At 34.7% G+C, this 23,082-nt stretch overlaps 1 protein-coding gene across 1 annotated transcript in view; it reads left to right on the plus strand.

Annotated features, from left to right (window-relative positions):
* Positions 1 to 23,082, plus strand: part of LOC141454735 (uncharacterized) — a 633,436-nt gene that overhangs the window by 476,228 nt on the left and 134,126 nt on the right. Inside the window, exon 3 of the mRNA XM_074129302.1 lies at positions 16,233 to 16,368. Within this exon, the coding sequence (XP_073985403.1) occupies positions 16,233 to 16,368 (136 nt within the window). The remainder of the gene's footprint in view (positions 1 to 16,232; positions 16,369 to 23,082) is intronic.

The following is a 23,082-nucleotide window of genomic DNA, read 5'->3' on the forward strand; positions in this document are numbered from 1 at the left end:
CTAAGTAGAACAGTGTTTGTTAAAGCAAGTAAAATTACAAATTACAGCAATGCTGGGGCTTTTCTTTTGAAAGCTAAATATAAATATAATGGGTTTGAAAAAACAAAGAAGCAAAAATGATTTGCTCCTCCCTATGCTGTTTATATGGCCAATTTGTGCCTCTGTAAGGTGTAACCTACTTGGCCAATACAGCTTTTAGTTACCCAAATTGGCCTAAATCATTTTTAAACCCTGTGCCTATCGAATAATGTAAACTTTTACACGACTTAGGTTTCATTATGCTAAAATTACGTTCAATTTGTCTGAAAAAACTTTAAAGGGATTGCTGTTATTGGTACTTCTAGAATACTTAATGCTTAATTTGAATTGTATTTATAACACTGTTTGTTACTTTTATATAATATATACAAATATTTATAATACTGTTTATAATATATACAAAATTAGATATACAGGGTGATCCATTTAAAACGCACCAATCGCTAATAACTTTTTAGGAAAGCGGAATTTCGAAAAAACCCACGAAGTAAGCTATATGTTTTTTTCGGTCTAGTTTTCAAATTTTCCACCCCCGATGCTGTATCTTTATTTTTGGCGGAGTTACGGCTAAAAACCCGATTGGGGTTTCATAAGGGCCACTAGTTTTGACAATGATTATGAAAGCTACATAAAAAACTGTGAAAAATGACGTTAATCCCGTTTCGATATCCCTATTATTAGTTGAGATATTTAAGATCAAAGTTACAATTTTATCTATTCGTGATCGGTTTTCAATATTAATTTTCCACCACAAATACAAGTTTTGGGAGGTCCTCTGACTGCAAAAAATGTTATTTGTGACTCAAATAATAACAATAATAATAATAACTGAAGATTTTAAAACATGTAGTGTAATGTAATGGTTGTGGGATGAATCAGGATAAATTTGTTTTATCATCAAATAAAAGCAACCAGCACATCATTTTAATGTACCCAGTATGCAAGACTTCTTGACCTATGATTTTGGTAAGAATATCTTCCCAGGGAGGGGCGGGTGTTGCTCTAGTGGTCATGAGCGTGGTTTTGTTAGTGGGAGATCCCCAATTCGAATCCCGCGGGTGCAGTCATTCACAATACTTAATACATCATAACACTTTTTTAAATAAAATATAGTCATAAGTGGGATTCGAACTATGGACCTCCCACTTACAAAGCCACGCTCTTGTTCACTAGACCTATACCGTGGCAAGAAATTCTTTCCCTAATCATAGGTCAAGAAGACTTGCGTACGGGGTACATTAAAATGATGTGATGATTACTTTTATTTGATGATAAAACAAATTTATCCTGACTCACCCATAACCATTACATTCTCTACATTCTTTAAAATCTTCAATTATTATTATTTTTGTTCTTTGCGTCAAAAATAACATTTTATGCAGCCAGAGGACCTCCCAAAACGTGTATTTCTGGTGGAAAATTAATATTGAAAACCGTTCACGAATAGATAAAATTGTAACTTTGATCTTAAATATCTCAACTAATATCAGGGATATCGAAACGGGGTTAACGTCATTTTTCACAGTTTTTTATGTAGTTATCATAGTAATTGTCAAAACTAGTGGTTCTTATAAAAACCCAATCGGGATTTTGGCCGTAACTACGCCAAAAATAAAGATACAGCATCGGGGGTGGAAAATTTGAAAACTAGACCGAAAAAAACATAAGTTTACTTCATGGGTTTTTTCGAAATTCCGCTTTCCTAAAAAGTTATTAGCGATTGGTGCGTTTTAAATGGATCACCCTGTATGTATTTATCTAAACCTCTTTTGTATAGGGTTTTACCTTTTAAAATAAAAATAATGGGTTGAGTTAAAAATAAATGAGACTCCTATTTATTTTTAAAGAAAGCGCTCTTTTAGTTCACTTTAAGAAAATATATCTTGCGATTCTAAAAGAACATGACGATTTGCACGGCTCAATCAATTTTGGAATTGTCATGAAATCCCAAGAACACTCACTTATGTGCAAACGAAATTTATCTCTGTAAATGTAACAAGACCAGGGATTAGAAATCAGCAACAACCAAGAGTCTAACCGATGGCTGGGCGTAATAAAATATTGATTGTGCCAATATAGTTGGACCTATTCTCATAGGAGCCCAATCTCACTTAACCAGAAGGGTTGGTTTTATGTGGAATCACTAAAACAATCTTGTTTCTTGATCTGGATCTGTTTTGTACCAAACTGTTTGTTTATTTCTTTCATATTCACTCAGCTAACAACTGATTACAAACTTGAGGGAAATGGAACATGAAATGGGGGGTAAATTACAAACTTTTCCAAAGGTTCTTTCATTTTTTTATATTCAAATATTTATCAACTACTGACAAATGCGATAACGTGCAAATAAATGTGAGATTGTAGGAGAATGACTCAAAAAGCGTGAATGATGGTAATTCTGTGATGATTAGTGGACCAGTTGGATAAGAAGCTAACGGAGCCCCAGCCGAATTCGATGGTTAGATGTATGTGTGATAGGGTTTAGATTTGCTTTAAGAATATTGAGATTTGAGAACATGTTGTAATGATGGGTTTAATAGGTTAAGGAAAACTTCTTGTAAATAGAATTACGTTAGCCCTGTGAGAATAGTGGATACTGGCATAAAAATTAGCACTAATAATTGATGTAGACATACCTCAGTGTTCCAAATATGAATATATAGGCTTCGTGACCGTAAATTATTAAACTAAGGATTGAAGATTGGCGAGGAATCGGTCAAATAAAAGATCTAGGCAGGCTAGAGTTATTCGACGTTCAGGTTGTTTTTTCTACAAACGTTTGGTGTGGAGTTTTAGGAAATCAACTAATCGGGCCCATACTTCTTCAGAGAGAACTTAACTGGTGCAAGGTATCTAACTTTTTTTAAGAGACATTTTGCCAGTTCTGCTTGAAGATGTTTCTCTACAACGTCGGCTAGATATGTATTTTCAGCAAGATGGTTGCCCGGCACATAATGCGAGAGTTGTTCGACGTTACCTGGACACAAATTTCCATGAAAAGTGCTTGGGAACTCATTGTCCCATCCAATGGCCACCTCGATCTCTGGACTTAACCCTAATGGACTATTTTTTGTGGGGATATCTAAAAAATAAAGTGTACAGTAACCTTAATCCCGTGGCTTCAATCCCGTGGGAGTCCAGAGTTTTGGCTTGCCTATCCGTTGGTTGTGCCCAGTTTGAACAGATTCTTTTAAAAAAAATAACGTAATTTTGACAATAAACTGAAATTTGTTTTTCATATTTTAAATTACCATAACTTTTGAAAAACTCAACCGATTTCAAAAAATTTTTTTTTGTTTTTTTTAGGAGCTCAAATACTATAAAAATATGCAACAAAAAATATAACGTTCCATTTGAAAAACAAAAGTTGGATGCTGTATCTCGAGATACAAGGGTTTAAAAAAATGGGTCAATCACTGAAAATAAACTAGACTAAAAATGATTAAATACGTGTTTTTTATTTTTTCGAAATTTCCCGCCGTTAAAAAAAAAAGTGGGTGGAGCATATAACTTTGGTCACCCTGTATATACAGATATAGCGGGACTTACACGGGAATTTTGGTAATGACGATGGGATTCCATTCCTCATAGCCACGTAAGTTTTCAATAATTATAAAGAATTTATTGTATTTTATTATTATATTACTGTTTTTTTTTTTACTGATTTTCTGTGTTACTGAATCTCTAAATTGTTTGTATTTGTGTATTTGTAATATCCAGGCCCTGAAGAAGACAATATATTTGTCGAAACGTTGGCAAGAAGACGAGTTTGCTTTTTATTTGACCGATTCCTCGCCAATCTTGAACCCTTAGTACAAAAATTAGCGTTGACGATTTGACGAAGGATCTTTTTAGCTTTACTGCATAGTTCGAATCAACGTATGTCGGTATAAGGAAAATCAGAACAACAATAGTTTGTTCTGTCATATTTGTTTAGATTGTTTGTCGAGTACTGTAGCAAGAGTTTGTATTTCTTGTTGAGTTCAATGCGTTCAAGTCTGGTATGGAATGGTTCCCAAGTCTTTTGCTTATATATAGACGAAAGATACACATTGTCAGCAGGTGGAGTAGGTCTGCGATGCTAGAAGACTGGTGCATTTGTTTGTAAATTGAGGGTAAACATGAGTGTATTTTGATTGTCGTTGTTAATTTTGGTGCGCGCCATTGTTGCAGAGGGTGAAGAGGACGTAATGAAGAGAATAACTGGTTGTCAGCGAAGGTATCCATGTCTGAAGCGGTAAGTCTGCTACGAGAAGGTTAGAAACGATGAGGTGATAAGGTTAGCTAAAAACGTTTACTTGCATTACTGCATTACTCTACAGAGTAATTTCATAATTTTGATCACCGTTCCTAGTATCTGCTTTCGGGCAGATTTTCCACATTGACCATTCAAAAACGAATATTCAGAAACTTAAGGTGTCTAAAGAGCCCTTGGATTTTAAACTCCAAAGATCGATGATTTGAATCGAATTGCATAACAGCTCTAAGTGCATTAAACCAGAAATAAAAACAATAGTTATGGACAATGATTTCTGTTCTATTATTTGCATCCGTTGCGAATTTTATTGTTGCAAGTTACTACCAGTAATCACATTTGCAGATTTGTATATCCTCCCCTTGAATTCTATAGCAATGTTTAGATAATACTCTTTCATACTCACCACAAATTGTATAATTGTTTCAGGACTAGTTGTATCTATACTGAAGCTTGGAAATATACTAACTGATTGCTCCCATCATTTCTAAAAAGTACAATATATATATTATCAGGAAATTCAATGAACTATACAGCTTTAATGGATGTTACACAAACGGAATGGAAATCTAAAGTACGAAGAATTGAAGGATTACATTATTCAAGTTAAATGATGATAAATGATCTGCTGCAAAGAGATAGAGAATGTAACATTCAGCAAGCGAACAGAAGTTTAGATTTCATCCGTCTGACAGGCGCGTTTAGATTTCCTGAATGGTGAATATATATTTGTTTCCTATAACAATGCATTCATTCACATTACCATATGAATTATACTCCATAGCGCTTTACAATTAACTTATTAAGTCGGACTACGCGCACAAATCTGAATTAAATGATAATATTTATTTCCAATTGTACCAGGTTGATTATTTGTTAGCTTTCAAATAATCCTGGACATACTATGTTTGCTTAAAGTAAATAGCAAAGGTATGTTTCAAAAATTTGGAAAAAACATTTAAACTGTAATCATAGAAAACAGGGAACTGTTTTCAAAGCTGTGTGATCAGATTAGATTAGATTTGCACGGCGGGACGGGACCCATGCCCCACGGCACCACAGCCACCAAGAGCCTTATTGTGCCTTCCCTTAAGTCTAGTAGGTGAAACCTCCCCCTTCTAAGAAGGTTGAGGGCTTTCCCTACCAGTTCCTTCTGCGCTATAATCTCCTCTGGTCTCAAGATACCAAAGATATCGGTAGCGCAGCCGCTAGATTGCAACGCAATCGAATAACAGGTGAGAGGCCATTTCTTCCTCTTCCTGGCACAAACTGCACATCGGTTCCGAGCTATTAAGCCCAATCTTGTGCAGGTGCTTTCTGAACCTTCCTTGCCCTGTGAATAGGCCTGTAATCAGAGTGATCTGATTCCTGCCCAAACTTAGAGTCACTTTAGTTCTTTGTTTGCCCAACAAGGGCATTACCCTCTTGCTGTGTTTGACCCCAGGAAGCATCACCCAGTACTTTTCATGTTCTCTCCAGAACCAATCTGTGACAGTCTCACGAACTGCACCCCTAGTGATCCCCAGGACTGGTTCCGGGCCAATGAAAGGCGAACTAGCTCCATTCCTGGCCAACTGATCAGCTATTTCATTCCCCTTAATCACCGTATGGCCTGGCACCCACTCCAATCGGACTTTATTGTGCTGAGCCAGCTGATGTAGGGCCTTTTTGCATTCCCAGACCAGGGAAGAGGTAGTTCTGGAGGAAGAGAGGGCCTTCAGTGCCGCTTGACTGTCCGCAAAAAATGCAAATCTCCCCATTTTGTGTGATCAGACAAATAATAAACGTTGGTTATACTTGCTGGAGGAAGGCGCCACGGTAGCCGAGCGGTTAGAGGCGAGACCTGCGAAGCTAATATGTATTGTGGTACTGGGTTCGATTCCCGGTCTTAGGCCTTGGATTTTAAATTTACATTAAAGTATATCTGCTAGTCGTCTCCGTCCACGACACCTAATTGGTAGTTGGACGTTAAGCCCCGCCTGAAAAAATAGGCAATTTCTTTACTTTACTTTTTACTTGCTGGAGAATGTGAAGGTACTTCGAACCGAAGAACCATCGAAAGAAATAAAGTATACAAAGAAGTTTTTTGGGCAGCGTGGTTTTATTGATACCTATTAGGTGAATGTTAAGTAGGCATGGATTATTTGAGAGCACTGGTTGATCGGAGAAGAATTTTGGACTGAAATTGGTAACGTTAAATATTGAAAACCTCGGCCGATCTATAATTCGAGTCAGGAAGGAAGTGCAGAACTGTAACACTAGTTGGAGTAATATATATCCATAGTGCTAAGTATATAGTGACCCCATATTCCCTGACTTTTTCTAACATCTGATTTATTGCTTGCAGATGGTCGATTGTGGAAAATCCGTTACAGAAACCCGCTTGTTCTGTTGGTTGGTTTTCATTTAATGTCCTATTTAGCCGATTTTTCAAGACCATCATGAACAATTTATACAAGTTGGATAGTAGACTAATAGGTCTAAAACTGTTTAGGTCTTGTGCGCCTTTTTTCTTCGGGATTAGGATTATATTGGTTTTATTCCACTGTTCTGGAGTTATTTCTTCTTCTAATATCTTATTAAATAAGATAGTTAGAGGTTTGACGATACAAGAAGCCGCTGCTTTGATTACCTCATTCGTTAGATTGTCCTCGCCTGGAGTTTTATCCTTTTTTAATTTTTTAATGCCTAGCAGTACTTCCTCTTCCATGATTTCTATATATACTTAGCACTGATAGATTTTGAAAAAGCATTTGACAAGGTAAACCATGACTATATGTATAATGTTCTGTCTAAGCAAGGAGTGCATTCTAAGTATATTAGACTATTGAAGTATATATATTCCCATGTGCAGTTACAAGTGAAGATGGATAGAACTGGAGCAGGATTCAATATGGAGAGAGGGGTAAGACAGGGGGATCCCCTGTCGCCTAATATTTTTAACGCACTGCTGGAACAGGTGTTCAGGAGTTTGAACTGGGAAGATAGAGGTATAACGGTAAATGGAAAAAAATTAAATAATTTAAGGTTTGCTGACGACGTTATTTTGTTTGCCACATCTGTAGAAGAACTGTCAGGTATGATACAAGACCTAATGATCCATTCCTCTGAAGCTGGGCTGAATATAAATGTTAAAAAGACCAAACTTATGACCAATGGTGCTGAAAGTATTATTACATTGAATGATGAAAAAATTGAGTGGGTAACGGAAGCAGTGTATTTGGGGCAAACCATATCATCCAAAAATAGGACCACGCAAGAAATAAACAGAAGAATCTCCATTGGTTGGAAGAAGTACTGGTCCCTAAAGCATATTTTTAAAGCTCCATTAAATGTCAGTATTAAAAAGTGGGTATTTGATGCATGTGTACTTCCGTGTCTCCTTTATGGAGCCCAGACTTGGTCGCTGACTAAAAAGAATGAGGAACGGTTGCGTACCACTCAAAGAGCGATGGAGAGGAGTATGTTGGGTATAAAGAAGAAAGACAGGATTCAAGCCACAGAAATCAGAAAGAAGACTCTGCTTACGGATCTGGTAGTAGCAGCTAAGAAACTCAAGTGGAACTGGGCAGGTCATATTTCTAGGTTAGAAGGTGACAGGTGGACCAAAGTCTGTACTGAGTGGTGCCCGGCGAACCGGAAGAGGAAGAAAGGAAGACAGTTTCGCAGATGGAGGGACGAGATAACCCAAGTAACAGGAAGTAATTATGCCAAAATAGCAAGATGTCGCGAAGACTGGAATAAAATGGGAGAGGCCTTTGCCCAGAAATGGGCCTGATTCCAAGAATTGTTTATGGAATACAAAAGATAACAAGTTTATTTTATTTATACAAAGAATTGACTTTTTTTTTAAATTTTTATTTAATTATTTGTAAAGGATTGGTAATATAATGTACATTTTATTTTTCATTGAAGTAATAGAAAATATAAATTTTTTTTTATTTTTTTTGTACCAAGGATGTAAATCTAGGAAAAGAATAAAGGCTTATTTTTATTTTATTTTATTTTATTTATTTATATCCATAGTTTAATTGCTGAAGTTAGTTTTACTTCAGTTAGTCTTGCGATTAAGGAACTTTTCGTCAGTTCTTCACGTTTGGAGCTTGTGTGCAGATATCGTTCGTCAGTGCTTTTAGTTATAATTTGTTTCGGCAGATGAATGTGTAGTCTACTTTAAGCAATTGGTCAGAGATAGGAAGTTGCTACCTTTCCTACCTGTATTCCTACATTTCCAGTTCTTCAAGCATGCAACTCGATTTGAATTACCATAGCCCTTTTATGTAATCATGATCAGTTTTTTTTACACATAACTTACTGCGACTTTTATCACAACTGCTTTTTTATAAAGTGAACCCAGATGCTTATGGTATGTAGATGAATCAATTAAAGTGATTGATAGCGAAAACTAATTATATCGGAAAGGAAGCAATGAATTTATTGATTCCCTACGTCAGCGTTTCCCAACCTTTTTTTGGCTCGCTACTACAACTTGGTAGTACATCATGCTAAATTGTACCACTTCGTAAAAATGTTTTTATTTCGTGAAATTTGTTATACCCTAGTGTGTTATTTTATTATTATTATCTTTATTTGTATAGAGATACAATGTACCGAGTTCCAAGTTCATGTTCACTTTATAAACTGTAAGATCTTAGTTTTAAAACATTTTTTAAATAATTAAAAATTGCGTACATATTCTTTTTCTTCAAAATTATTAATTAATTTACAAAGTTCATCTTTAGGATTATTATATTTGTGCCCAAATCTTCTAAATTAATTTATTTTAAGCATTCAACTACCTGTAAGTACCAATTGAATTTAATGTTGCTTGGATAGAGCTTACTCATTACAATCAAGTCTCTTTAAGCAGATTTTTACATAGTCATTTTTCTTTTATTGATAATGATATAGCTTTTCCGAAATTTCCTTTATAGAAGGAGTTTAAAATACAGTTATCATTTGTGTTTTTGAGTTTTGGAAAATACTCCATGAAAGACAATTTTAATCCTGTTAAAAGTGCTATTATATTTTCTCGTATATCTTGAGACAGACCAACCTTATTACTGTACATATTAACAACTTTACTGTATAGTATTATTAATTAAAATAATTTTTATGAATGAAGAGGAAACAACATTTCTATGATATTATTATGATTTAATTCTTTTTTTGTCCGCCATTATTAGTTATTTTTCTAATTTCCGCGTACAACCAACCAGCAACTCGCGTACCACAGGTTGGGAAACGCTGCCCTACGTTATAATGAAAACAAAATTAGGCAAACAGTAATTTTGCTATGAAATTAGTAAAAGTAGGAATATTATCAACTAAATGGACAATAATTCGTATCTTAAACCGAAGTTTATGAAGGCAATAGAGTGTTAATATTTCTGGAATGGTTATAATAGCTTCAATGGGGAAAAGGAAGGTTTATTTTATAGCTGTTTGGTATGAGAGTGGTAACAAGTGGGCAGAAACTTAGTACAGGAAATTGTCGTTAGAATACTGGCGCACCCTGGTTAAATACAGGGAGAATGGTAGTCAGTAGGAACTGTTACTGGCTGAGAGAGAGTCCCAGTATATAGAGGTCCAAATGGGTGTCCCGACTCCACACCACTCAGCCCCTTACTACACTGGCAAGACCCAAACTGTCACCAGTATAGTATAGTTTGGTATGCCCAAATAGTGGCCAGGCCAAAAACCTGGTGTGTTTGCAGCTTTAGTGAACAAATCGTAAATCAGGGTACAGCCGCAAAGTATAGACCCTTGGGTAGCCAAACAATTTAACGGTTCAGTTGCTCAAGAAACTGGCCTCCCTCACATTACTTGATTGGAGCCAAGATATACGACTAAAGCTTCAACTAGCCGACAAGTCTCGTCACATTCTCCACGGCCAATTTGTTCGTGTTATTTAATTTAATTGAAAACATTTAACAGAAATTGAAATTTTATGGTTTCTATATATCGTTTTTGTTAAATACTGTAAAGTTTTTGTCCTTTTACTAAAAACTTAAAACTACAACTAGTGACTGCCACTAGTTAATTTGCCACCAGTGTGGGTTCGATAAATAATAAAACTCGCTAAACTTATAAGTAGTGATTTGATTTATTAACACAGTAACATTTCTAACATTAACATTTACTAGCAACTAACGCTATTCATTACAGTTACCATTTACAACAGCCCCAACAGTTTACTGTTACTTACTCACTACGTAAATACACCACGAAAACTGTTCCACGACTGACTACTGGTCCGCACTGCACAGAATTGCTCTAGTCTCAGCTGCACTAACAAAGCTCTACTCACTAACTGGCTAACTGCCCAATTGGCTTAACTCTGAAGCACTCCGCAACACTGACTCTCGCAAACTGACTGACTACAACTGTGTCTGCCTCACTCCAACAGCGACTGCCCCACTCCAACTCCGACTGTCTTACTCCCACCTGCCACTCACTGACTGGGAAAACACACACTGCCCCCACTCCAACTGAGGCCGCTACCTTAGCTTGCTTTTAAACAGTGGTGGACCGTTATAGGCTACGGTCACTAAACTCCCTGAACAATCCAGCCACTTTCTTCTCCGGCTCAGGTAAAGTCTGGCCTTTTGATTACACAGTGGTGGACCGTTATAGACTTCGGTCAGCCAACTCCCAGAACAATCTAGGCCTTTCTTCTCTGCTCAGGTCAACTTTGTTACAATACATCTACAGGAATAACAATTCATAAGGTTTATTCTTGGTAAAAAAACATGCGTGATTTTAAAAATACACAAGATGGAAGTTGCTTTAAGCTCTGAGCACGTATCTCTACTATTTGTACTGTTTAATATTATTTATTTTGCTTGAAAAAAAAAGAACAATTACTTTTGTTTATTATCTATAATATAATTTCTCTGTTTTATTTTAAGTGAATTTATTAAGTATAAATTAGATTGTTCCAAAATACATCAAATGGTCAGGTGTAAAATCTGTAATGGAAAGCGGAGCAGGTGTGCCAGTAGCAATATTGTATAAAACTAGGGGCTTTATTTTAGAGCTGCTGTCAGAATTGCAAAGCAACAAATCGATAAAAACTTGCTAGTCGAATTTTCTATATTAAACTTAGTAAGCAAAAAAATAAACAAATATTATATTTATTAAAAATTTATTCTCAATACCATATTTGTTTTTATGTAAGTTTATGTAATCTATTCTTAGTTGTTAGTAGCGAGTGTTATAATAAAAGATTTTACTTTTTCTCCTTGTGTTCTAGTAAAATTCTTCATACAGAAAATCTGAAAAACGATCGTATTTTTATGGTTAACATTTCATAGTACAGTTTGTGATATGCGCGTTGAGGAGGATTTCTTGCATCTATTTGTTGTTTGTCCTCTATATGCCTCAATAAGGATTCATTATTTCAATAGTAATGTGCCTTCTGATGTACAAAGAAATTAGAATTAATGTGTAGTAGCGAAAAAGTTAAATTACTTATTGTTTATAATTACGCGTTTAATATATTAAAGTTAAGGTCTTCTTTACTAAATGAATAATTTCAGTTGTTAAAGTTTTGTTTTTGTGTTATTAAAAAGGTTTTATATTTTTTTTGTTTCCTTTAGACAGCATCCATAAATATTATTTTATTATTTTTATTGCTTTTTTGTTTATTTTAATTTCATTAATGATATTGTTTTTTATTTTACTTTTATTATCAAGTTGATCATTTAATTTAATTATTAAATTATGTATGAAATTTGTTTATTGATACTCCGTTTGTAAAAGGCTTAGGCCTTAAAGACAAATAAATTAATGATAATAATAAAATTTAATAGAGAAGGGATTAGCTATGAGATTAGCATACTGGACTCCCACGCGGAGGTCCCGGGTTCGAATCCAGCTGCTGACCCTTAGATTTTCTCTTCCTAGGAGCTTCTTACAGCTCACCGTCCTGTGATGGACAGTGTTGTCTGTAACGAGAGAACACTGTATGGAGGCCGGCAGTGCACTGGAAAAAGCTCCGGGCGCTAATGACCTCAGCTGTTGATGCGCCAAAAAATAATAATAATAATAATAATAATAATAATAGTAATAATAATAATAATAATAAAAGGTTAGCATACTGGACTCCCACGCGGAGGTCCCGGGTTCGAATCCAGCTGCTGACCCTTAGATTTTCTCTTCCTAGGAGCTTCTTACAGCTCACCGTCCGGTGATGGACAGTGTTGTCTGTAACGAGAGAACACTGTACGGAAGCCGGCAGTGCACTGGAAAAAGCTCCGGGCGCTAATAACCTCAGCTGTCGATGCGCCAAAAAAAAAAAAAAATAATAAATTGTGACATTAATAAATGAAACCTTACGAGGCACAGAATGGAGATTTAAACTTTTTTCAGTTTAAAAACATAACGAGGGATTTTGAGGAAAGGTTTTTAAAAGGCCATGTTTTGAGTTGACAGAGTGGCGGTGTATTTATTTGTTATTAAAACTGCCCGGTAGGACAGTTGTATAAGGGTTGATCGTCAAAAACTGCACGAAAAAGCGTAACGTTGAAAAACACCCAACTTTGACAATTTTTTCTCTTTTTCTATAAAAGATAAAATTCCCAAATTTTCTTTAAAATAAAGGGCAAACCCTCCTTTATAACTGTAATTTTTTTGCAACAACCCAGATCTTATAGATTTCGAGAAAAAAGTAGCTGAAAATGAGCAAAAACGGCTTTTTCAGAAATTGTTGTTGTTCTTCTTCTTCTTCTTGTTGTTGTTGTTACCTTTTTTGTAAACTGCGTAGCGCCTAAACGCGCGAACCGATTTTCATGAATGAGGTGTCATTCGATTCGGAATTTTATGTAGATGTGCCTTTTGGGGGTCTCGACGCTGTACACCGAATGGGAGAGGAGTTAGCCCCCTTTATGTAAGGCCCCCTTCAAAATTATTATTACTAATTACTCTGTAAATCTTAGCCCGATTTTGGTAAAATTTGGTAGGATGATGGGGTTAGGGCTCCCCTATGTAACATTAAAGCGACGATCTGCTCTTACACTAGTTAAGGGGAAGTATAGCAATCGTTTCAAATTATCGACACGTGAACTGATTTTCATGAATGAAGTGTCATTCGAATCGAAATTTTGTACAGATTTGCACTTTAAAAGTCTCGTTGCTATGCCTCATATGGAGGGGAGTTTGCCCCACCCAAGTAAGGCCGTTTCTAAAACTATTATTACCAATATTTCTATAACGCTTTGTCCGATTTTGATAAAATTTAGCACGAAGAAGTGATTAAAGCTCCTCTACATGGCTGTGAAGTGCCATCATGCTCTTACACCTACTAAGAGGAAGTACTGCAATCGTTAAAATTATCAATGGGTGAACCTATTTACATTAATGAATTGTTGTTCGATTCAAAATCTTTGCCTTTTAGGGAGAAGTACTGTAATCGCCCGTTTATTTTTCTTACTCCTCGTAAAGGAAGGTCTGAAATCGCAGTTTAAATTTGCTTTTTACGTACAAATACCTTCCTATTTTATATAAAAAGGCTTTCTCAAAAAAATTGTTATTGAGGATGGTTTGGGGACCGCAACTATAATCATTCTTTAAAAAGATCTCTCCAGTGGTAGTTACGGTTCCTACTTAACACCTTATCAGGTTATAATGATAGAATTGCTTATTCCAAATTTAAAAAAAAACAGTAAAGCAGATATGTAACTTAGCAAAATAGACAAAAATGAAAATCTATCCAAAAGGTACAAAAATCTCCTTAACAAAAACTTACAGTTTAAAAAGTTAAGTATAAGGGTTGATTAAACGCCAAAAGGTACACAAATCAGCGAGTACCCAACATTTCATTCAAGCTTAGTTGATATAATTTAAGTAATTTTGCTGCATTAACTTTTCCTTCACATTTTTTAGAATTTATTATCGTAGATGTCACAGACCCTTATGCTGGCCATTTTCATCTACAAAATATTTGTTCAAGTAGCACTGTAGATTGACTTTAATATCTATTAATCTATAATAATCAAACTATTAATTACATGTTAAAAAGAAAACGGTATAAAAAATTAAAAAAATTACGAGGCTACAAAATTTAAAAACTTTTTAAAAAAAATGCTTACACCAACATACATCAATGATTTCGATTATTTTATTTTTAATAAAAATCGTCTGTTTAAGTTTATTCTTCGATTAAAGTAATTGTCATTTTATGTAGTAGTCAAACGTTTATAATAATAGGTAATAATTATCTGGCTTTATCGCGAATAATATAGTTTTCTTCAATTACATTCTCAATCTAGGTATTCATCCCACAATGTTGTATACATGTAATGTAAAATGAATAAGATATGCATATTTTTAGGACAGCTAATTATTCCAGTATTTTACTATAAGTAAAATTAGGGGGACTAAATTAAATTACAATTGAGAAATGAATAATTGTTGTTGAATAATCTACTTGTTATTAACTGTGTGTTATTTGTGCTCACGAATATTTCGGTAAGACGAATTCAAGACTGAAATATTGTTTTAAATCCTCCGTGATTCAAATTTAAACAGTAGCCGACACTAACTTTGTCTTTTTCTACTTTAACATGCATGTATAAGATGTGGCAACTTCAGAATAAAGGGCATATTAAAGATAAATCAGAAGAATAATTTGGAATAGAGTTACAATAAAGTACCTATTTAAAAACGAAGATATAATATACATTTTATCATAATTATAACCAAATAATATTATGAACGAACTGGCCAGCATAAGGGTCTGTGACATCTACGATAATAAATTCTAAAAAATGTGAAGGAAAAGTTAATGCAGCAAAATTACTTAAATAATATCAATGAAGTATTAATGAAATGTTGGGTACTTGCTGATTTGTGTACCTTTTGGCGTTTAATCAACCCTTATACTTAACTTTTTAAACTGTAAGTTTTTGTTAAGGAGATTTATAAAATAAACTTATCAAAATTTATCTATATATTATATGATTTGAATTTCTATTTTGTTAGTTGTTATTTTCAGAAAGGTTAATAATTTTGTGTCAGTGAAGTTGAAGTCAGGTATTTTTGTAATAATGTTTGATAAGTACATTTGTGTTGTCTTTATTGGAATTATTTCCGCAGTCGTTTCTGTGTTGGTATCCTCTGGACTTATTACACTAATAAGAAAAATTAAAAAGATTATCAAACTTTCATTTAAGCTAGTTTGAACCAAGAACAATGCCAAATCAAGAACCTTCAGAAGCACATAGAGATTTATGGGAAGAAGCGTGTACCTTTAAAGCTTAAAAGAAAGATAAAAAAAAATTAGTCAAGATGCACTCTGGATAAAAGACAACAAAGCTGTTTTAGAATTAACGTTTAAATCTAACTTGGACATGAACCGGACATTTGGCTTTTCTCCAGTAGCACTGGTTCCAATTCGCTGCACTTATTGGTATTCCAATAATACACAAGTGGTGAAGAGAAAGCGAATGGTGTGGGGTAGGCAAGATGATAATGCGGATGGGCTAGCTTTGGAGAATGGCAGGAGACAATGGAACCACTTGAGAAGAGCATTAACTTTACAATGGTCCCTAGATCAGTCTATTTAGAATTAAACTAAAAGCCCCAAGACATACTACTATTTATTTTCTAGTTTTCATTTATTTTATTACTTTCGAATTTTTCTAAACAAACACTAAAGTAAAGTTAGAAGCGACCAAATTTTAAAACCTTCGTCGTCCATACTATGTAAAAGTTTCCCTTGCAATATAAGGATTTATTTAATTGTCTTTTAGCCTATAACCTTGCTTGGAAAATTTTAGTTCTTAATTTCACAATATCTTTTACTTATCACCAGCATACCTCGTTCTACATTTTCGATTTATTATTAACCCTTTTCTTATTTATTATTATGCCCTTATACTTTCTCTCAATAGCATTATTAAACTAAATGTGGCTTATAACTTTCTGTTCACAGGTGTACCAGTCGAATAGTACCGTTGTTACGTTGAACAATGTCAAAAAAGAAATGACTGGAACTTATAAATGTGAAGTATCAGCTGATGCTCCACTTTTTCATACAGAGATCAAATCTTCACATGTACTTGTTATAGGTAATTATGCAAGTCTTTCTTAATACGTTTGTAGTTTCGATGTTGAGCATTATGAAAATATCAAAAGTATCATATTGTCCTAATTTCCCTCTTATTTTATCTCCAGTGACATCTTATCTTTTCTTATCTAGATCTGGTTTTATTTTTTTAAATTATTTATTGATAATTTCATTACAAATAGTAACAAAAATTTTCGCTAGATGGCATAGGCTGTACTAGTTGGCTATATTTTATTTCAACTTAAACTGCCATTTTCTTATACTTCAATCACTGTACAGTCATCCCATCTTAGGCTGGAAACATAGTGGAGCGGCGAGCAAAGCGGCGATGATATTAGCTGCTTCAAATCAAAGAGAGCGACGAACAGCGAGCAAAGAGTCGCATGCACATAGTGACGAGTTTAGTCGCGTTCTCCTTTCGACGAAACAAGATGGAGGAACTATTTTTATATGAAAATTCCTCGTTAAACTTTGGTATTTGCAGCAGCTTAGTAGTAGGAGCTGCAGTGTACATGACATAAATAAGTCTAGAAATGAACTTGGTGAATTCCATCACTTGTACCAACAACTTCGGGAGCATCCTGGCAAGTTTCATGCGTATTTTCGAATGTCTGTATCAACATTTGATTATATACTAGCCCAGTGTAACCCCATTAATCAAAATCAAATTTTATTGTTTTTGAGTAATACAACTCATAACATGAGTTAGGCACAATATAGAAAAATTAACTAATCAAATCTGTGTAACCCCATTAATCCTAGCAGTTACTTTAAGGTTAGAATAGAATAAATAAAAACAAAATAGAAATATATGCAGATAAAAAGAAATTAGTCAATTAAAAAAAAACAATAATTTTATTAAATCACTTTATTATTACTAATAATTAATTAATCAGTCGTAAATTAATGTTATTCATCTGAAAAACTGGAGTAGTACGACGCTACAGAAGGATTGGAGAATTCGTTCTGATCAGAAGTAGTAGGACGTGAAAATTTAATTTAATTTTGCCTAGTACTTAGATGAAAGTTAGCATTAAGGAATTGAGAACCAATTAAATGTAGCAAAAATTACCTGAGTTCTCCATTAACTATTAATTGTTAATTAATTTTAACGATTAATTATTAATTGTTAAAAACTGTTGTAGCTTCGCAGATATTATGGTCCCACAGAGGTTTCTTTAAACAAACTAAACCAATAAATGTATCAATATCCATAACCTTTGAAAAATAACCTTTACAAATTGAGCGCGATGAGAGCGAAGAAATCAAACATGTCATAACGCTTTGCTCTCCTCTCTATAGATAGCGTTGCTCTATCTTCGCTTTGCTCGCCACTATGCGCGGTCCCATTTGTTTACTTGTGTTTGATTTCGCCGCTTTGCTCTTCGCTATCATCGCCGCTTTGCTCGCCGCTCCACTATGTTCCCAGCCTTAGGCACCCTTAAGGGTTATTTTAGAAGCTGGCTAGGACAACAGTTCTCGGATATCATTCTCAATTTTGCAATAAGCCTAGGAAACAACAATAGTAAGTTGAAGGCAGTTATTTGTTTGACTGGATTTAAACATTTAAAATCAATGACCGCAATTCATCTCTAATGCTTCTTCTAAAATTTACCACACTGGATGCATTATCTGAATGCGACTCAAGAAGATATTAATTTTTAAATTAAAAGAAATAATATTTTTAGCCTTTATCAAAATTATCCCAGAAAAAATAAATTTTAATCCATTTTTTTCAATTCTGTTTTTGAAGTAAGAACAGCCCCAACTTTACCTGAGTCTTTAAGATGGTTGTCGCAGTTAACACTAGATTCATTATTAAAATATCTATTGTTCTCCTGTCTAAGAATTTACTATAATATAAATATGTATTGTCCAAGTAGGCAGGAAGAAAAAGTCATTATCTACCAGGTAACAAATGTTATGAGCAAAAAAACACGCATGTCATCGGATATTAAAAAACAATAATGTACAACATGCTTCTTTAGTTTGATCCCTAAAAAAATGTCAGACATTCAGAATTATTGAGGGAAAATTCGTAAGAGGGAAGAATTTCAAAACCAATTACTTAGTTCTTAGTTGGTTTACATCAGATTGTATCAAATCAACGTGTTAAATCTGATTAGTGTTCAGATAATATTAGTATCTTCCCTACTTGATTATCCATCTCTGAGATAGTGGTACAGTAAACTTGTATTGTTATGTTTTGCAACTGTTACCATTAATATTTTAATATTTTTGAGATTTAATTTTGGGTTTACCTGATTTTATTTGTATTGGGTGGTTTTCTTACTTTGTTTCTAAAAACCGAGACGTGGAGCAAATTCTTTAATCTGAGCCCTGAAATTGAAGATCGACTGAACTGATGATTGAGTAGAAACCTGGAACGAAACCTTTGTTGGGTTATATTTTTTTAATTAGATTATAATGAACCACTTAACAACCAGTCTAGACTTAATTTAGGAATTTTTAAAAAGAAATACAGACTCCTCAGAAAAAATATAATATAAGGGTTTTGCTTAAAAGTAAAAATTAGCTTTTGGAGTTTAATTTCGGCATTTTTGAAAAGTCTGTAATTAACTATAATCATGTCTATAATTAACGTAAATTTACTAATTAAAATGCAAAAGTAGTTGAGCTTACGGATATCTCTTAAAACGACTGAAAAGTTGGACAATGCAGTAGAACATTTAACCACTTCTATACAGACTTCTATCTGGGAATCCTCGACTCATTCTGTAGCACAACGAACTCACATGACTAACATACCAATATACATTCGGACACTCATCACGGATTCGGAGGCGTGCGAGAGCGAAGTGGCAACGCACCCGCTATCCATCTGACAAACGAGAATTCAACAGACTAACTCATCTACTTAGACAACTAAGAGAAGAACGCTTTGAAGAATACACTTCATCTCTATCGACTGAAGACAAGTCTCTATGGACAGCCACAAAAAGGATCCTTTCATACAAGTCAGTAGCATCTCCACTTCGTCGTGATGACGGCTAGTGGGCCTCCTCTGACGAAGATAAAGCTTCCCTATTTGCATCTTATCTAACTTCCGTCTTTACTCCTCACTCTGAATTAGTCAATCCTCAGTTCCAAGAATCGCTCTTAAAATATCTTGATACTCCTCTTCCTCTCTCGCTTCCTCCAAAGCCATTCACCCCTTCAGAAGTTAAACATATTATTAGATACCTTCCTTTAAAAAAAAGCACCCGGATTTGATCTTGTTACTCCAACCATCCTTCGAAAACTTGCTAAAAAAGCTCTAGTTTTACTCACCTCAATCTACAACGCCACCCTCCGCACCACCTACTTTCCGCTACTTTGGAAATTTTCCATTACACTTCCGATACCTAAGCCAAATGAACCTCCACAACTCCCGACGTCACATCGTCCCATTAGCATACTGTCAGGGCTAGGAAAGATTCTTGAAAAACTCCTGCTAAAACGTATTCTTACAAATAATTGAATCTTCTGGTATTCTCCCGGATCACCAATTTGGATTCACGCGACAGCACTCTACCATACAGCAGTGCCATCGAGTTGTAGATGTAATCTCCACCTCCCTTGAGAAGAAGGAGTGTTGTTTTGGGGTGTTCCTGGATTTGAAGCAGGCTTTCGATCGAGTGTGGCACACTGGACTTCTCTGGAAGCTCAAGACCATCCTTCCAGCCACCTATTTCCTCATTTTGAAATCTTACTTGACTGACGAGACATTTTAGAGTGAAAGTAGGTACTATTCTTTCTCCATTCAGCCATGCTGACGCTGGAGTTCCACAAGGCAGCATACTAGGCCCCATTCTGTACACAATCTACTCCTCAGACATACCTACTCGTCCTCAAACTACTCTTCTCACCTATGCTGACGATACTGCCATCTTATCTACTGACAAAGATCCAATAATAGCTCACAGAAATAATATTTTCTGTTATATGCTTTCCTCTTTCTCTAATTCATTTTTATTTTTATACGGGATCTTTTTTGTTTTGTTCTTTTTAACAAATTTTAAAATATTGTTCGATGTGAAAAATAAATTAAGACCAAGTTATATATAATTAATATAACTTGGTCACTAATGAAGAGCCTAATACCAACAAACCAGTAATGCTCTTTAGAAAGGGCTACAGTAAACATTCAAAAAAATGTTCTTTCTTTACAAGTACAGGAATAGCTGAGTAAAGAAACTTGATGTACTGTTCAGGATTACACAAGCTTCAGCCTTTCGTGCATACGAGCGCCTTTTATTCTGTTCTAGTTAAAATGCTTCCTGGTCCAAAGGGCCTAAAGTGGGTGACATTTCACTTGAAACTTTAGAATGGTAACATAATTTCTTTTTCTAACTCAGTGTTGACTTTTCTGTAGATAAAATGTAAATATTTCAGAGGATACAAAAAGAAGCGTATTTATTTTTAAGAATAATGAACTGAGGTTTGAATGTCTATTTGAAACTGTAAATAAACTGTGCATGTTTGTAGGTATGCTTTAAATAGGTTTTATTATTATTATTAAAGAACCCTTTTTTATTTGTTTTTCATCCAAAGAAGTTGTAATATTTCAAAAAATAAGGAGTAATGGCCAAGTTTTTAAAAGTTTTCTAAAAGAATAATAATTTTTAATGCAAAAAAGCTGGCCTTAATGAATCGTCACTTCTTAAATTATGATGAGAAGATTTTTTTTAATGAATAAGGACGGAGAAAGACTTTTTTCGTTTCCAGTTTCTTTATTATTTGAATACCACTACTTTTGGGTACCATTGGTGCCTTTCATCAGAAGCTTCTGAAAATGGGCGATAAAAGACATTATTATTAGCATTTGATGCCTTCTTGACCTATTTTTATTACATTAATTTATGTGTGTTTCTCTTTTCTGAAATTTAATTATTCTACTCTGCTCATAGTTGTTAGTTTTGAAATATCTGTTGCTGATTCTCTTTCTCTACGTAGATTGAGAAAAGACAATAAACTGTAAATAGTAAAGTTCTCTCCCCAGAGATTTACACTGATTTATTTATTTAATTCAAGGAAAGGTTAGTTAATTAATTCAGTGAGATGAGAAAGGAAGGAACACCATAATTTAATTCACAATAAGCTATAAATAAATTTTTATTTCTGGGAGAAAATGCTACTTTCCTGGCTCGCTAATGAAACTTTCAAATCTTGCGCAACTTTTAATTGCAATTTATTAACCATTTTTATTTAATTATATGATTATAAAAAGCACTTAGTTGTTTACCTTTTCATGGTACTCAAGTGTATAGGCGAGATATTAAAGGTTCCTTTAACGGTGCCTAGAAGGGCTATATTTTATCATATTTCTTGTCTGAGAGGCTTGAATTTTAGACTGAGTACAGACGTGACCAGTTTTTCACTTCATAAGTGGTCACGTCTCAAGGCTACAATTTAGGTACAGACCCACCTACAGCCTGTAACAGAAATAAAAAAAGTTAAAGTAGAACTAGCGTGACAATTTAATCGTTAATTTTAATGCATTAGCAAACTCTTATCAATTAATTTAATTTAATAATTGTCACAAAAAAATTATAAAAACCTTGAGAGTGAATAAAATTTTTTGAAGAAAGACAAAAACAAAACGAGCACAACAAACTAGTATAACCTCTCGTCTAAAGCAGGTTGCCGAGCCGCGGTCATATTGGCTAAACGGGAAGATGATTATGTTTAAGGCCTTGGGCACACAGAAAACGGTCAGTTGCGGGCGTTCTGCGATATGGGGACGTCACACAGGACGCGATTCTTTTGTTAGAGCGGTCCAGTTTGGAAGCTTTCTTTTTGAGAAGTAATAGTGCGTTTTCTTGTTCTTTACTTTAATATTGAGTATGAGGTCGGACGAAGAACAACTCCTTCTGCTATTAGCTTTGTAAAGCAAAAAGAAGAAAAGACGAAGTTGGGTGCAAGAAGAGAGAACAATTAGGGGAATACCACCGCTTATGTATTGAACTGGAGTCACATGGAGATAGGTTCTTCTAGTATTTTCGTATGTCGCGAGAATGAAATAAAAAATGAGTGCAAAAGTTTCTTAAAATTGGAATCTTTATTTCGTATTACTAGGTGGCAAGGCGGTCACGTTGAAATCAGTAATTTTGTACTACCAGATCGCTTATCGTCGCGACAAATACTAGACCGCGTTCTGTTTGACAGAGATGATACAACATTGTGTAATACAACTAGATTGCCTGACCGCCGTCGGAGATTGTTGTCCGCCGCGACAGACCGCTTTCTGGCCTAAATCTCCCACCCAAGCATCCTAGGACGTTGGCTAATTGACACAGCTACCCTCCATTACATAGTGTCCGTCGGAAGCGTAACCTATTTTAATGTGCTATTTGAATGTTATCGACAGCTGTCAGATAATTGTGATGTTTCTATGTACCATATTCTTTCCACCAAGATAAGATGCAGCTTTCATTTACTTGCTATTGATCTCATTCGAACCTTAATTAAGCTCTTGGGTGCATGTGTGTGAGAGTGTATAGCACGTGACCATGTTAAAAATGAATCGTTGCAGCTGTGCTGCAAACATTGCAAGAGTTTTTGGGATGACTTTAAAACTGCAGTCACTGTGGGATTGTAAACTGCTGAAGATAGCTGTAGAATGTTGTTCATTCTAAGAAGCTGATGTCCTGCATACTAATAAACCCTTCGTCGTGCATATGGGTTTCACAATAAATTTGTGTTGTTTTATTTT

This window comes from Rhodnius prolixus, unplaced genomic scaffold (genome assembly GCF_049639745.1).
Source record: "Rhodnius prolixus isolate KJV_2025 unplaced genomic scaffold, Rpr scaffold_9, whole genome shotgun sequence".
In the NCBI taxonomy this organism is placed as follows: Eukaryota; Metazoa; Arthropoda; class Insecta; order Hemiptera; family Reduviidae; genus Rhodnius; species Rhodnius prolixus.